General features: G+C 40.1%; 1 protein-coding gene across 4 annotated transcripts in view; it reads left to right on the top strand.

The window, feature by feature from the left end:
- Positions 1–13,345, top strand: part of ADAMTS20 (ADAM metallopeptidase with thrombospondin type 1 motif 20) — an 81,642-nt gene that overhangs the window by 43,967 nt on the left and 24,330 nt on the right. For all 4 annotated transcript variants that reach the window (XM_053404741.1, XM_053404743.1, XM_053404744.1 and 1 more), the window contains 8 exons: positions 118–282; positions 883–1,047; positions 1,736–1,858; positions 1,971–2,078; positions 2,938–3,102; positions 3,351–3,641; positions 4,702–4,863; positions 5,735–5,911. In XM_053404741.1, coding sequence (XP_053260716.1) covers positions 118–282; positions 883–1,047; positions 1,736–1,858; positions 1,971–2,078; positions 2,938–3,102; positions 3,351–3,641; positions 4,702–4,863; positions 5,735–5,911 — 1,356 coding nt within the window. The remainder of the gene's footprint in view (positions 1–117; positions 283–882; positions 1,048–1,735; positions 1,859–1,970; positions 2,079–2,937; positions 3,103–3,350; positions 3,642–4,701; positions 4,864–5,734; positions 5,912–13,345) is intronic.

Below are 13,345 nucleotides of genomic sequence, written 5' to 3'. Positions count from 1 at the left end.
ATGCTAAATCTTTTCCAGCCCGAAGCATGCATTGAAGTACATCTGTGCTTCTATTCCTTAACACACACTTGTTTATTTTATAATAATACGTTTCTTGTCTTTTCTCGATTAAACCAGTGTTCGAGGAGTTGTGGACGAGGTGCGAGAACCAGAGAAGCTTTTTGTATGAACAACTTTGGCCGCCGGCTGGCAGATAGAGAGTGTCACGAACTTCCAAAGATTGTTACGGAGAGCTGCAACGAGTTCTTGTGCCCCAGCTGGACCACTAGTGATTGGAGCGAGGTAATGTGTGCAGATTGACTTCACTGTTGTGAAGCCATTAAGCCCTTTCCACCCGGTGCTAAGGATACTCAGAATGCCAATGGGTCTCTTATTGCCAGAGATTCCTGGTGAACTGCGCTTTTAGGCTGAGTTTGGAGTTCTTATCATCCTAGGATCCCTTCTCAACTTAAATTCCTTTTGCCCAAACTCATTACTTAGCCCAGCTCCCAGTCCTCATTTAAAATCAATATATTTCATAATTCTGTGGGCTGGACAGTACATTTTGGGCTGCCATGGATGGGAGCAAAGCTTGACTCACATTTAAAAGTGGCAGTGGCAGGCACCCACTTCTAAAACAGCTGTCAGACACCTGGCAGGGAGTGGCATGATAGGTTTGCTGATTTTTGTGCTTTTAACATAGGTTTAACATGCTGTTAGTGTGAGGAACTTATAGCGGGTGATAATAAAAGTTAGGATTTTTCTTTTTACTTACGCAGATTTTATTACTTTGTTTGTTACTTCCAAGAGCCTTGTTGGAGGAGGAGATGTAATATAAAAGCTGCATGAATCAATCAACAAATAACACTCAAATCCTTTTACCATCTCTGATACTCTGCCTAGTGTCCTGTGACTTGTGGGAAGGGAATGAGGCATCGACAAGTATGGTGTCAACTGAATGACGAACAACTGGAAAACATTTTCTGCAATCCAAACTCTATGCCACATTCAGTGACAGCATGTGAACTTAATGAATGTGCAGCTTGGCAAGTGGGACCCTGGGGAGCAGTGAGTACATAGAAGTCCTTACATAATATTATTTTCAAGCATTTCACCAGTAAAAAGCCTCTTCTTAAACCATTCCTGTGAAGACAGGGGGACAGGTAGGTTAAAGATGCTCCAAAAATATATTTGTTATCGCCTAAGAAGTCTTTGTACAAGGCCTCAGAATGCTTGATGAAAGACTTTGAGGATCAGGTGGAGAACTTGACAAATGGGCAGTGGAGAAACTGTAGTGGGAAAAGAGAAAATATATATACAGTGGTACCTCGGGTTAAGTACTTAATTCATTCTGGAGGTCCGTTCTTAACCTGAAACTGTTCTTAACCTGAAGCACCACTTTAGCTAATGGGGCCTCCTGCTGCTGCTGCGCCGCTGCTGCACAATTTCTGTTCTCATCCTGAAGCAAAGTTCTTAACCCGAGGTACTATTTCTGGGTTAGCGGAGTCTGTAACCTGAAGTGCATGTAACCTGAAGTGTATGTAACCCGAGGTACCACTGTATAGCCAGGAGACAGAGAGCTCTAAAGGCAAAAACTAGCACCTTCAAATTCATTCAAAGCAGGGTAGGAATCCACTGTAGAAATTTAAGAAGAGGAATACATGGTTAGCAACAGTTGGAACTGAAGAATTTTCCATTTGTCTCTGTGGATCCTAAGTCTAATCTGTTCTATCTTTACGGAATTGTTTGTGTTTAGTGCTCTGTTACATGTGGGCATGGATATCAAGTGCGTGCAGTCAAATGTGTTGCTGGCATTTATGGAACGATTTTGGACGATAACAGAGAGTGCAGCGCTGCAACTCGTCCAAGGGACAGCCAAGTAAGCAAAACAAGTATTTAGAGAAAGTGCTGTGAAAAAATAACAATTAAGTGAGTTTTATTCTACCCTTCCAGCCATCTCATGTTTCCAAAATGTACTTTGTCACCTTTAGGAATGTGAAATGGCTTCTTGTCCAGAGACCATCAAGCTGTGGCCAACATCACTTCCTGTGATCCAGACTGATAAAGCGGCTCAGTGGAGATACGGATCATGGACTCCAGTGAGTGATATTGCAATGGTGCAATCAAACGTGCATTTTCCTTCTTTATTTCACAATTACTTAAACTTCACCATTTCAAAATATTATTCTATAAATAAACTGGGATAAGGATAAGATCTTAAGAATTGTCTTCTCTTGATAAGAAAAAGGGATGAAAAACTCCTGCATCCCTTTTCAGCAAATTAATTTAGCCCATTTGTTTTGCAGTGTTTATAGTACAACATTATGCATTTGTTCGCTGCTCTTATCTCTTTTTCAAATTGTGCACCATGCATAGGACGCCTTGTCCCCAGGAGCAGAATAATGGGTAGGCAGACCAGTTGTGGGTTTAAAAAAAATAACAGGCTGCAAATTTTTCAAATTGTGCACGATGCATAGGATGCCTTGTCCCCAGGAGCAGAATAATGGGTAGGCAGACCAGTTGTGGGTTAAAAAAAAACAACAGGCCGCAATTTACAGCAAGAACATGGGGTTGACTTGGCACGGGGCAAGGATCAGTAATAGAACAGCCCACCTGCTGTCTGAGTGAGATGGGTTGTCCTGGTCAGGGTACTTTGTTCCGGCTGGGGTTCAAGCAAGGCCAGTATAAGAAGTCTTGTTATGCAGGATGGCTTACCTTGACAGCTGCAGGGCTAGGGAGTCAAGTGCTAACAAATGGCACCATAATGAAAAGAATCTAGGTAAACTGCCAACTACACAGTGGCATTCTTGATTTCATTGAATATTTGGCGCCCTAGTTGACTAGCATGCCAACCCTAAGGAACATATCTTAGGGAAAGAGAAGTTTCTTGACTCTGGGTCCTGAGTATGTGCCTCTTTGGTTAGAATAGTACAATTCTGGTTTTGGTCTGTCTTGCAGTGTTCTGCATCTTGTGGGAAGGGGAACCGTGCTCGTTACGTAAGCTGCCGGGATGGTCACGGCAGAGTAGCAGAAGAATCATTTTGTGCACATTTGCCACGACCCGAAGAACTTTCAAGCTGCTTTAGTCCCTGTGGTGTTTGGCAATCTGGAAGCTGGTCACCTGTAAATATTACTCTTTTTCCCATTTTGTTTTTTATTTTCCTATTTTATATTAGAACGCCAGTGTATACCTAGGTAGAAAGACTTCCTATGTTTAATTTCTGATGAGGCATGCGTAGAGTTGCTTTGGCCCTTGTTCCACAAATGTAGATAATTGTTAATTGCATTTTTTAAAAATAATTGTTAATCATTGGTTATCACTTTTTCCTGTTACGTTGTGTCACATAAATGTTGGGTTAATTTTTGGTCAGTGCACAGTTACATGTGGTAATGGAATAGTAACAAGGCAAGTTGTCTGTGTCAACCACCATCAACAAATTGATGAGAATTACTGTGATCCCGAAGGCCACCCTGAAAAAGAACAAGAATGTAACATGCCACCCTGCCAGCCAGTTTATCACCACAATCCGGATACACGTGAACATCCAAACCACCAGGATTTTCCTCCAATACACAAGGTCCATGATTCACATGACAATGTAAACTCAAGGAATCACCACTCTCCTCAAGGAAACCAGTGGAGAACAGGACCATGGGGAGCAGTAAGTAAATCATTGTCTGTGTACATTTTTCTGCAAACATTTGATGATGATGATGATGATTACCCCACCCATCTGGCTGGGTTTCCCCAGCCACTCTGGGCAGCTCCCAACAGAAAAAAAGGTGATAAAATATCAAACAGGGCTGCCTTCATATATCTTCTAAAAGTCAGATAGTTGTTTATTTCCTTGACATCTGATGGGAGGGTGTTCCACAGGGCAGGCACCACTACTGAGAAGGCCCTCTGCCTGGTTCCCTGTAACCCCACTTCTTACCGTGAGGGAACCGCAAGAAGGCCCTCGGAGCTGGACCTCAGTGTCCAAGCTGAACGATGGGGGTGGAGATGCTCTTTCAGCTATACTGGGCCGAGGCCGTTTAGGGCTTTAAAGGTGAACAGATCTTGCTGCTGTTCACTTTTTCCATCCTGTAGGTCCCTGATCCAGAGGTGTCCACATGCAAACTGTCAACACATATACTGTTTCCCTTCCCTCACTGAACACCACAACTATATATAACCCTGATGTTATATTTTAGGTGCAAACAAGGTTCTCCTTCCTTGCTCTAAACTGAAGGATGGCATAGTGTGAAAATACAGTCTTCCAGAGAGGAGATTGCAGCCACTTTGCTCCTCCTCTAGACCTGCTGCTGTGGTGCAGCTGTGAGCTAAGCCATGGTTGTACTTTGTGTGCTGTCTGAACCCAAGCTTGTACTTTGTCTACTCCATACAAACCACAAACTGTAAGCCAAGAGCAAGCCTTTGTTGCAGCTCCTGGTTTGTCTGAAGCACCACAAACCTCATGTCTGAATTCAGGTGGCACACTTAGCCAATAATAAGTTTTTATTTGTATCCCGCCCTCCCCTACCGGAGCTGGGCTCAGAGCGGCTCAAAGCCACCACAGCAGATGCAGGACCAAAGATGGAGCAAAGGGACTGTGATCTCATTTCCTTGACCCAACACACCTGTGTGTATGCACTGAGTTTTGTGCTAAGTGTGAACTGGATTATTGTATTCTTTTGGTATTCACACAACTAGGGAAGCGTATTGTGTTTATTGCCTCCTAGTGCTCAAGTACTTGTGCTGGTGGATTTCACCGCCGGGTCGTGGTGTGCCAAGATGAGGAAGGAAGAAGTGCTAGCTTCTGTGATGAAGCACTGAAACCACCTGACTCCAGCCATTGCGATTCTGGTCCCTGTCCAAGATGGAACTATGGGGACTGGGGAGAAGTAAGATGATTAGACTCCATTTGGTTAAAAAAGAGTATTTATTTCTATTAATGCTTTCTAACTTACTATTTGATGTTAGACAAATTCCACGCAGCATTATGAACCCAGCAATATAACATTTGTTACCAATTTAGTCCATTTTCTAGACAAACCCAGCCCTGGTTCACAAGTAGAGAATGAGGCTGACTTGCAGATGTTTTAGCATAGTAAAGAAACGTTAATTTCACTGCTGTCTGTTGTATTTTTAACAGTGGATATTCCACCTCATTTTTAAGAATCCACCCCCCTTATCGTCTTCTGTTTTCACCTATCATTTTGTGTCATGCTTCTCAAATATCTATGTCTTCTATATTGTAACCCTTTTCTACAGGTATATAAAACAGGCTGCAACTCACTACGCTTGCTGGGAGTAAACCCATTAGACCCACATAGGCTTCCTCTTTTAGCTAGTTCTTTTTTAAAGAAGCATTTTATGGTAATAATAGTAGTAGTTGTTGTTTTTAGACTGTTGGACTAGGACCTGGGGAACCAGGGTTTATATTTCCACTCATCTATGAAGTGAACTTGATCAATCACCTTGTATCAGCCTAACCAATGTAAACACATAAGAACAACACTAATATAGCTATTTTCCTTACAAAAAAACACCAGTTCTAGATAACCAGGCAGTATACACATTTATGTAAAAGAAGTGGCTACACCAGTTTTGTTTTCCTCATATGGAAAGGATAAACCCAATGAATGCCACACACAGCTGGTTGGAATAAGGAATACAGATGTCTTTGATAATTAAAATTATGAGCAATAAACTACGGGCTCTTCTTGATAACAGTACCATTCATGAAAATGCTGATCTGTATTTAACTTGCAGTGTACTCAGACATGTGGTGATGGAATAAAGACACGGCTGGTGATCTGTCAGCTTGCAAATGGCCAAGCGCTGAATGATCAAAACTGTGAACTGCTAGAGAAACCACCTGAAAGAGCACAGTGCGACATACATGCGTGTCCTGTTGAAGTTTCATGGCATCGTGGACCATGGAAATCGGTACGGTAGTATTCACTATCATATTTATTTTACTTTCTTCCTTTCCCCTTTGCCTTTTTGTTTATTAAGTAGAAGTTTTGTTTAAATACAAGAAGAACAGTGCATTCAGTATGCATTTTGTATATGTAGTTTGCTACTTGGTGTAAACCCCTGTAACTGCTGCATTGCTACAAGCCTTGGAAGTGGCTAGTCAATGGTGGCAATTTCAGTGACTCCAATAGAAGTCAAGTTGATGCTTTGTACACTCTAGGGTGTGGGAACAAACATGTAGGTTTCTGATCATCAAGAGTGACTAAGCTTTTTGTTACTAACTGGTTTTGAAGACAATGAAAAGGGGGACTTGTTTAAAAGTCAGCGTAAAAGTCTATAATGTTTTCTACATATTTATTTTTGTACATAGAAAATAATGAACACTCTTTGTTGTGTATATAGCTGGCTTGCCTTATATTCAGTAATGTATACCATGCCATCCATACAGTGTGTGATAAAGACTCATATTTGCTGGCTACAGAAATATGTATAATACTGCATTGTGTATAAAATACAACAGCTTTCATTTTATGGTTCAGATAGATTTTGATTTGAAGTTATAAGCACTAGTCTGCACATGTCTAGGGATTGTGTCCCCATCTCTCTCTCCCCCCCCGTCTCATTTGTGTGTGAGTAAGGATATTTAAAGTATCTATTCCTGGTTTGTACAGACTGCAGTTGCCTGAGTTCAGATGAAATGGGGAAAAAATGGTTTAGAACAAACCAGTGAGATTTAAGTCTCCTCCCTTCACACACAAAGGGGAGAGCAACAAGGCATGTTTTATTATTGTGTTTGAACAAGATCACACCTTGGTTATACCAAAAACATACATAGCTATTGCCATTGATGCTTTCACAGGTGCCATTTCCCCCCCAAAATGTGAATTATCCAGCCAAAGTTAAGCAGTTTATGGGCTTATCCATGCTTACCACACAGGTTTGCACTTTCCCAGTCTGTGCCCAAGTGCTATTTTCCCTCAGGAAAACCCAATCTTTACCACTGAATTGGAGCAAACAGCACTTCAGGTTTTCTGCAGATTGCCATTTGCTCTGACTCAATGGTAAAGAGCAGGTTTTCATGGAGAAAGTGCTGGGGCAAGAAACAAAAGCGCTCAGACACAGACTTGGAAAGTTCAGACCTGTGCGTAGCTAAGGTAAGCATGGATGAGCCCTAAGTAGGTTGTAGTTAAAGATGCTTGAGTCATGTTCTTAGTATAATCACAATACTATTATTTTGGGAGTAGAATTGGATAGTGGGAGTTACTGGATAACAGAATAACACTGATTAGTCTAGCTAAGCAGATCGTGCTGGAAAACTCACTGCATTTATTAGAAGCCTCTGGTTTTATTAAGAACAATTTTGCAAGCAAAATTGTTCAGCATTCTCTTTAACTATGTCAATATCTATCAGGTTAATACTATAATATCCATTTGCAGTGATTTATCGTCCGCTGTTTCGAAGTCAATTTTATAAACAAACATTTTATATGCCGAAAAATATTTAATTAATTCTTAAAACCTTTTCATGCTGCAAATAGAACTTTCAATCTAGAGCATACTGAACATTCAGCACCAGAATATTTTGCGAAGCATTTCCATGCTTAAATTGCACTCATTACAATTGTAAAATTAACCTCTGGCTGAATTCTCTCCATTTGAATCCAGTGGTGCTAAAGATGTGTCTGGATCATACCTCGTAATATTTATTTTCCTTAATGACTCTCTGAAATGGTAAAAACTAATGATGTTGGAACTAATGCATGAATATGCCAGTAACCCAATTAGCGAGGCATGGATTCTAGAACATAAATGAAAATAAGATCAAGACATGGCAAAGCCGCCAGTACTGGAAAGAATAATAGTTTTACTCAGTTAAAAGTAAATGCAATAGAAAATTATTTAGGCTCTAAGTTTATTAGAATATGTGAAGCTACTTTTGTCTTCATTTGTAGCTCCAATACCCTCTCATGTGAATGGAAGTAACCAACCAACTTGGTGAAGCTGTGAACTTCTATATTTACTCCTAGATGGGTTTCTGTTCTCTCTCATAAAGCTTTATAAGTGAACTGACATCTTTATCCTAAATGCATTAATTCAGCAGTACATTGGGCTGGATCCAGAGCAAGTTCATTGCACTTGGGCTCCATTGAAATCAGTGGGAAGTTAGTCATGATTGCTGAGAGCCAGTGTGGTGTAGTGGTTAAGAGCGATAGACTCGTAATCTGCTGAACTGGGTTCGATTCCCTGCTCCTCCACATGCAGCTGCTGGGTGACCGTGGGCCAGTCACACCTCTATGAAGTCTCTCAGCCCCACTCACCTCACAGAGTGTTTGTTGTGGGGGAGGAAGGGAAAGGAGAATGTTAGCCGCTTTGAGACTCCCTCGGGTAGTGATAAAGCGGGATATCAAATCCAAACTCCTCCTCCTCCTGATATTTCTCATTGTTGTCAGTAGGGTCCAAGTGCAACAAACTTGCTCAGGGTGCAACTAATTCTGTTTATTGAAATTATGTACAAATATGATATGCAGTAGATATTATCAATCCTCTTCTGTGTTTATATATTTCAACCTTTCACCATTAAGTCATTGGCCACCATCTGTTCTTGACTTCAGTAGTCCTTGGAGTCAGATGAAGTATATATAAGTAAAAGAATATTTATTTGACCCGTGTTAATGTAAAGATGGAGTTTTCTGTCATAAAAGTGCCTCCACTCACTTATTATAGTGCCTGAAAGTATTTATATTTTTAATAGTCTTTTATATTAAAAGGGAAGTCAGGATCTTGCTTTCAAAACCAACTACATACTTCTTCCTCTGCTGCTGAATATTGTCAAGCGTCAGAATACCTCATTGCTGATATTTGTCCAATGCTTTGTTTACTAACTTCAGTCTTACTATATGCTGATTTTTTTTTAATGCTTTGGGAGAAAAGAATGATCTGCCAATGTCTGACATAATTCATACAATGAAATCAAAAGACTCTAAACACTTGACACTCCATCCAGCGCATAATTGTGTTGAAAAAGGAGAACAAAATAGACATTTCTAAAATTCTCAAACAAGTTTAATGTGTTGATTGTATTGTTGTTGTTGTTATTGTTGCTTTAAAATGTCCATCTTAATGTTCTATTACCTTGTAGTTAACAGAATAAAATAATAAATAATAATTTATGTCTGATAATTTAATTTAATTATATGGATACTACTTGGTGTCTATGCAAAATAATTGCTTTTTGATTTAATTGTTGTGTCACCTGTCCTTCGTGGCTTCATAATTGTCAATAATTAAATGTGCTTTTATTAATTCATCCTTTGTTTTTGGATTGCTGTTTGGAATTAACAATTGATGTGGAAGTGTTTTATATGACAATAAATGTGCTATTCTTCAGTGCCAGTGCTTTCATAGGGGAATAATTGTTGCAACACCCTTAAATAATTAAAGATTGAAATACTGCAGAGTTTGTCATGGCCTTTATGTGTGGACTTATATTATCTATTATTAAAAATATACTCTGAACCAGGAAGACACTTAGTGCTTGGTGCAATCTAAGTATATTCCTTTCCCTGTCAGAAAGAAAAATGCCTCAGGTAGGAGGAAATCATTCCATAACTACTAAAGTTTGAATTCTTTAACCAATGTGATCTAAAACAAATACTATTTCAATATGACTGTGACAATATGACTGTCCCAGCACATGCCAAACTAGTAGTTCAAAAACATACCAGCACAAGTAGATAAACAGGTAAGGTGGCGGGAAGGTAAACGGCATTTCTGTGCGCTCTGGTTTCCATCACGGTGTTCTGTTGCGCCAGAAGCAGTTTAGTCATGCTGGCCACATGACTCGGAAAGCTGTCTGTGGACAAATACCGGCTCCCTCAGCCTGAAATCAAGATGAGCGCCACAACCCCATAGTCGCCTTTGACTGGACTTAAACGTCCAGGGGTCCTTTACTGTTTAGACATCTCAAGTAGTAGATTTTGGGTGTCATGAAAGACAAAAAATACAAAATGTTAGCTATTTAATGTGTAATTAATGTCATTGACCACAAGGGAAGGGGAAAGGTGAGATTTTTCTGCCTTTGGCACTGAAGTAACTATATTAACAGCTAATACGGATTAAATATGCACACTAATTGTGGTGTCCTTTGGCCACATTCTTATGTCACAAGTAACCAGGGTTGCTGGTGTACCATGGTTTATTGTGTGCAGACACACTATTTGCTTACTCCAGCTTCGTTCCTCCTCTGACACAATCGGGAGAACCAAACTAGGAAGCCACAATCAAGCTTGGCTTCTTGTTATAACCAAACCCAGGGTTGTGCAAGCCATGATTGCTTGTCAGCCTTAAACCATGGTTTGTTCCTGACTTACAAATCCTGTCTTGTTAGAGTGCAACGTGCCTTGATCTTAGGTTTGGATGTAATGGGAGGTTGAGCACAGCCATGTCTTACTTTGTTTCTCTACTCATTCCTGGGAAGGAATGAAGCAGGAGTGATAAACTAGGAAGCTGCTTATTTGCAACAATCCACCGTAAGCCAGCAGTCCTGGCTTATTGTTACACGTGAACTCTGTTTTGTAGAGATGGGTGTGTGTGCATCTGTTTATTTATTTAGAGCACATTTATTTATTTAGAACAGCCAAAAAAGGCTTCCAGAGCAGGTTACATGAAATCAAAGCAAGACACTCCCTACCTGCAGGCTTACATTCAAATAAATAATTTAAAATACAACACACAAAGGAAAAGGAACAAGGAGGAAAGAGGAAAATAAAACTCGAAACTCAGGCACCAGTTTGTAGACAATTGTTCAAGCAGGCACAGTTGAGAGGCAGGACGTCCCTGGTGGAGCTGGGACTCCAGAAAAGTGGATGCAATGAACCCGGCTTCCTATCTTTCCCACTGAGGCAGCCTGATGAAATGGCTTCGCCCAGATGACAGCTGAAGGGAGAGGAGGCCTGATGGAGCTGGCCTGTCGCAGCAGAGCTGATGGAGTGAGCTCTGCTTCTTGAGTTTTGTTTGGTGCCTGCAGATCTTCCTGGATCCTGAGGTTGTTTCCACCAAGTTCATAATACAGGCATTGGGGGATCTGTGAAACGACATGGTTTGAGTTGTAGCTCATTCTTTTGCAGCATCCCAAACCATATTTTACCCTGTTTGGGGAAGAACGAAGAGCTAACCTGAAGAGGTATGTACAAAATGAGCTGCTTTTAAGTTGCTTAGCTATAATAAGTTGTTAAGCCATTTTCCCTACAACAATTTTTAAAATACATTTTGCTAGATCGTTCAACGGCTGCAAATATGAGCTGCCTTAGTTTGGAAAGTACTTCTGTTCATGCAGAACAATCACTATACTTCCCACAGTAAGCATTTGTGACCCCCAAACTGTGTGTATGGTACTCTTATGTACATAAATGACATGAAACCAAAGGAGTTGAACAGATTCATGGGGAATATGTCTATCAGTGGCTACCTGCATGTTCAGAGGAAGAATGCTTTTGAATACCAATTTCTGGGAGGAAGCAGCAGGGGTCGGCTTTTCCCCTCCTGTCTCGCTTGTGGTTTTGCAAAATTGTGCCTTTCCTGAGATCAGGCAGGGCTAGCTATTTTTATGTTCTTAAATCCTAAATTTCATCTGCCTTAATTGGGTATTCCTCAGTGAAAACAGAATGTCTCAATCTATTTTGTTTTTGTGGTTCCTGAAACACATGAATCAGTCAATCAAACTGTACGTGTTCCAATCTGCTCCTGTAAAAGTTGCATCAGTTCCGCATGGAAATTCAATGAAACCCACTTTTTCTGCCACACACAGCTATTTGTTCTCTAGCAGGACTCTTGTCAAGCAAGAGGTGATTCAAACGTATCCTCTTCGACCATTTTATTGATATTTTTTGCTTCAATATTAACGTTTCATTGTTATCATCAAATATATGTAATTACATTAAGTAATATAATGTGGTTAGAGAATATCATTAATTCTCTTAATAAGCTCCTAAAGATATATTAAATAATATGATGTAATTTACTAATGTCATCAGTCCTATTCATGATTCATGATTCTAATGCTGTCCCTACTGAAATGTTCTTTTTTAAAAAAATCATTTAATCGTTTTTTCAATACCACAATAACACTAATAATACAATTTAACAATTCAGATTTGAGTACTGATATACCTATAACTACACCCTTTTAACAATATTTCCCCACCTCTCCCCCCTACTTCCCACCACTTCCCGCCTTATCGCTTAAGTATTCCTTCCAGATTTCTTCATATTTATCCATTCTTAATTTGCATCGATATGCAATTCGTTCGTATGTAACTAGTCTGTCCATATTGTCAATCCATGCTGAAATGTTCTTGATTTACACAGCAGATCCCTCTGCCATTCACCATGCTTAACCTAGACCCAACACACAGCAAATGGGTCCCTGCGTTCGCTCCTGTGCATGCCCAACAGTTGCAGGTACATTGTAAAAGTACATCTGTCTCAATATTGTTGGCATAATAGTTTTCTTACATTTGAAAAGGAACATGCTGAAATATTCTTTGGTTCTTCTGTGATCTTTTAGCAAATTATTCGTACTTTCATCTTTGTGTGTGAATTCTTTTGTTGCTGTTGACAGAATCATTCCAGCCATCATCTTTGTCAGTGTTCTTTCCCTAATGTGACTTTCATCTTGTGATAAATGCATGCACTCCTCATTTCTGAAGCAGGTGGGTGGAGGGATTGATAGTTACAGCTAAACATTTTGGATGGTGTTCTAGGGTGGTTCAAGATGTTCCCTGAAAATCTCATTCTCTCATGCTAGTTTAGTGTGCCTACATAGCCTCATCAGCTGTTGAACTTTTTTCTTTCTGAAAGAGAAGTAGCTTAGGTATCTTGTTAGTAATAATGGCATCATCACATGTCAGTCAGGTGTTGCTACATAGCAACACCACTGAAACCAAATGATATCAGTTCAGAGTGAAGGCAATGCTTCCTGAACATTACTCCGAATTAGCTTGTTGGTTCTCAGTGATAATCTCATGTGACCAAATCTGGTTATGCGGGAACTCACTTGTTTCTATGGGAAAATAACTAGTTTAAAGAGAAATAGCGCTGCAGAAATAGATAAGCAGATCTCCAAAGATACACCAGACAAACCAGCGCTACACCATCCAACTGACAAGTAATGCGGAATGAAACCTAAAGGGAAATAGTAGTACAGCTATGCAGCCATGCTTAAAACACTTTGGCTCTTTTTGAGCCTTCCAGAAGGATGTTGGAAAGGGGTCCTCGTTTTTGGAGGGCTTCAAAGTCATTGTTTTGGTTTAGCTTCAATAGATACCCAATTATTATAATCATTACTTCATAAGGTGCACTTCAGTATACTGGCAAAGGGTATATCCAGTAAAGGATTATATCTGA

Source organism: Podarcis raffonei, chromosome 10 (assembly GCF_027172205.1).
Source record: "Podarcis raffonei isolate rPodRaf1 chromosome 10, rPodRaf1.pri, whole genome shotgun sequence".
NCBI lineage: Eukaryota > Metazoa > Chordata > Lepidosauria > Squamata > Lacertidae > Podarcis > Podarcis raffonei.
The sequence above is the reverse complement of the archived record's forward strand: the minus strand, read 5'-3'. Positions and strand labels throughout refer to the sequence as shown.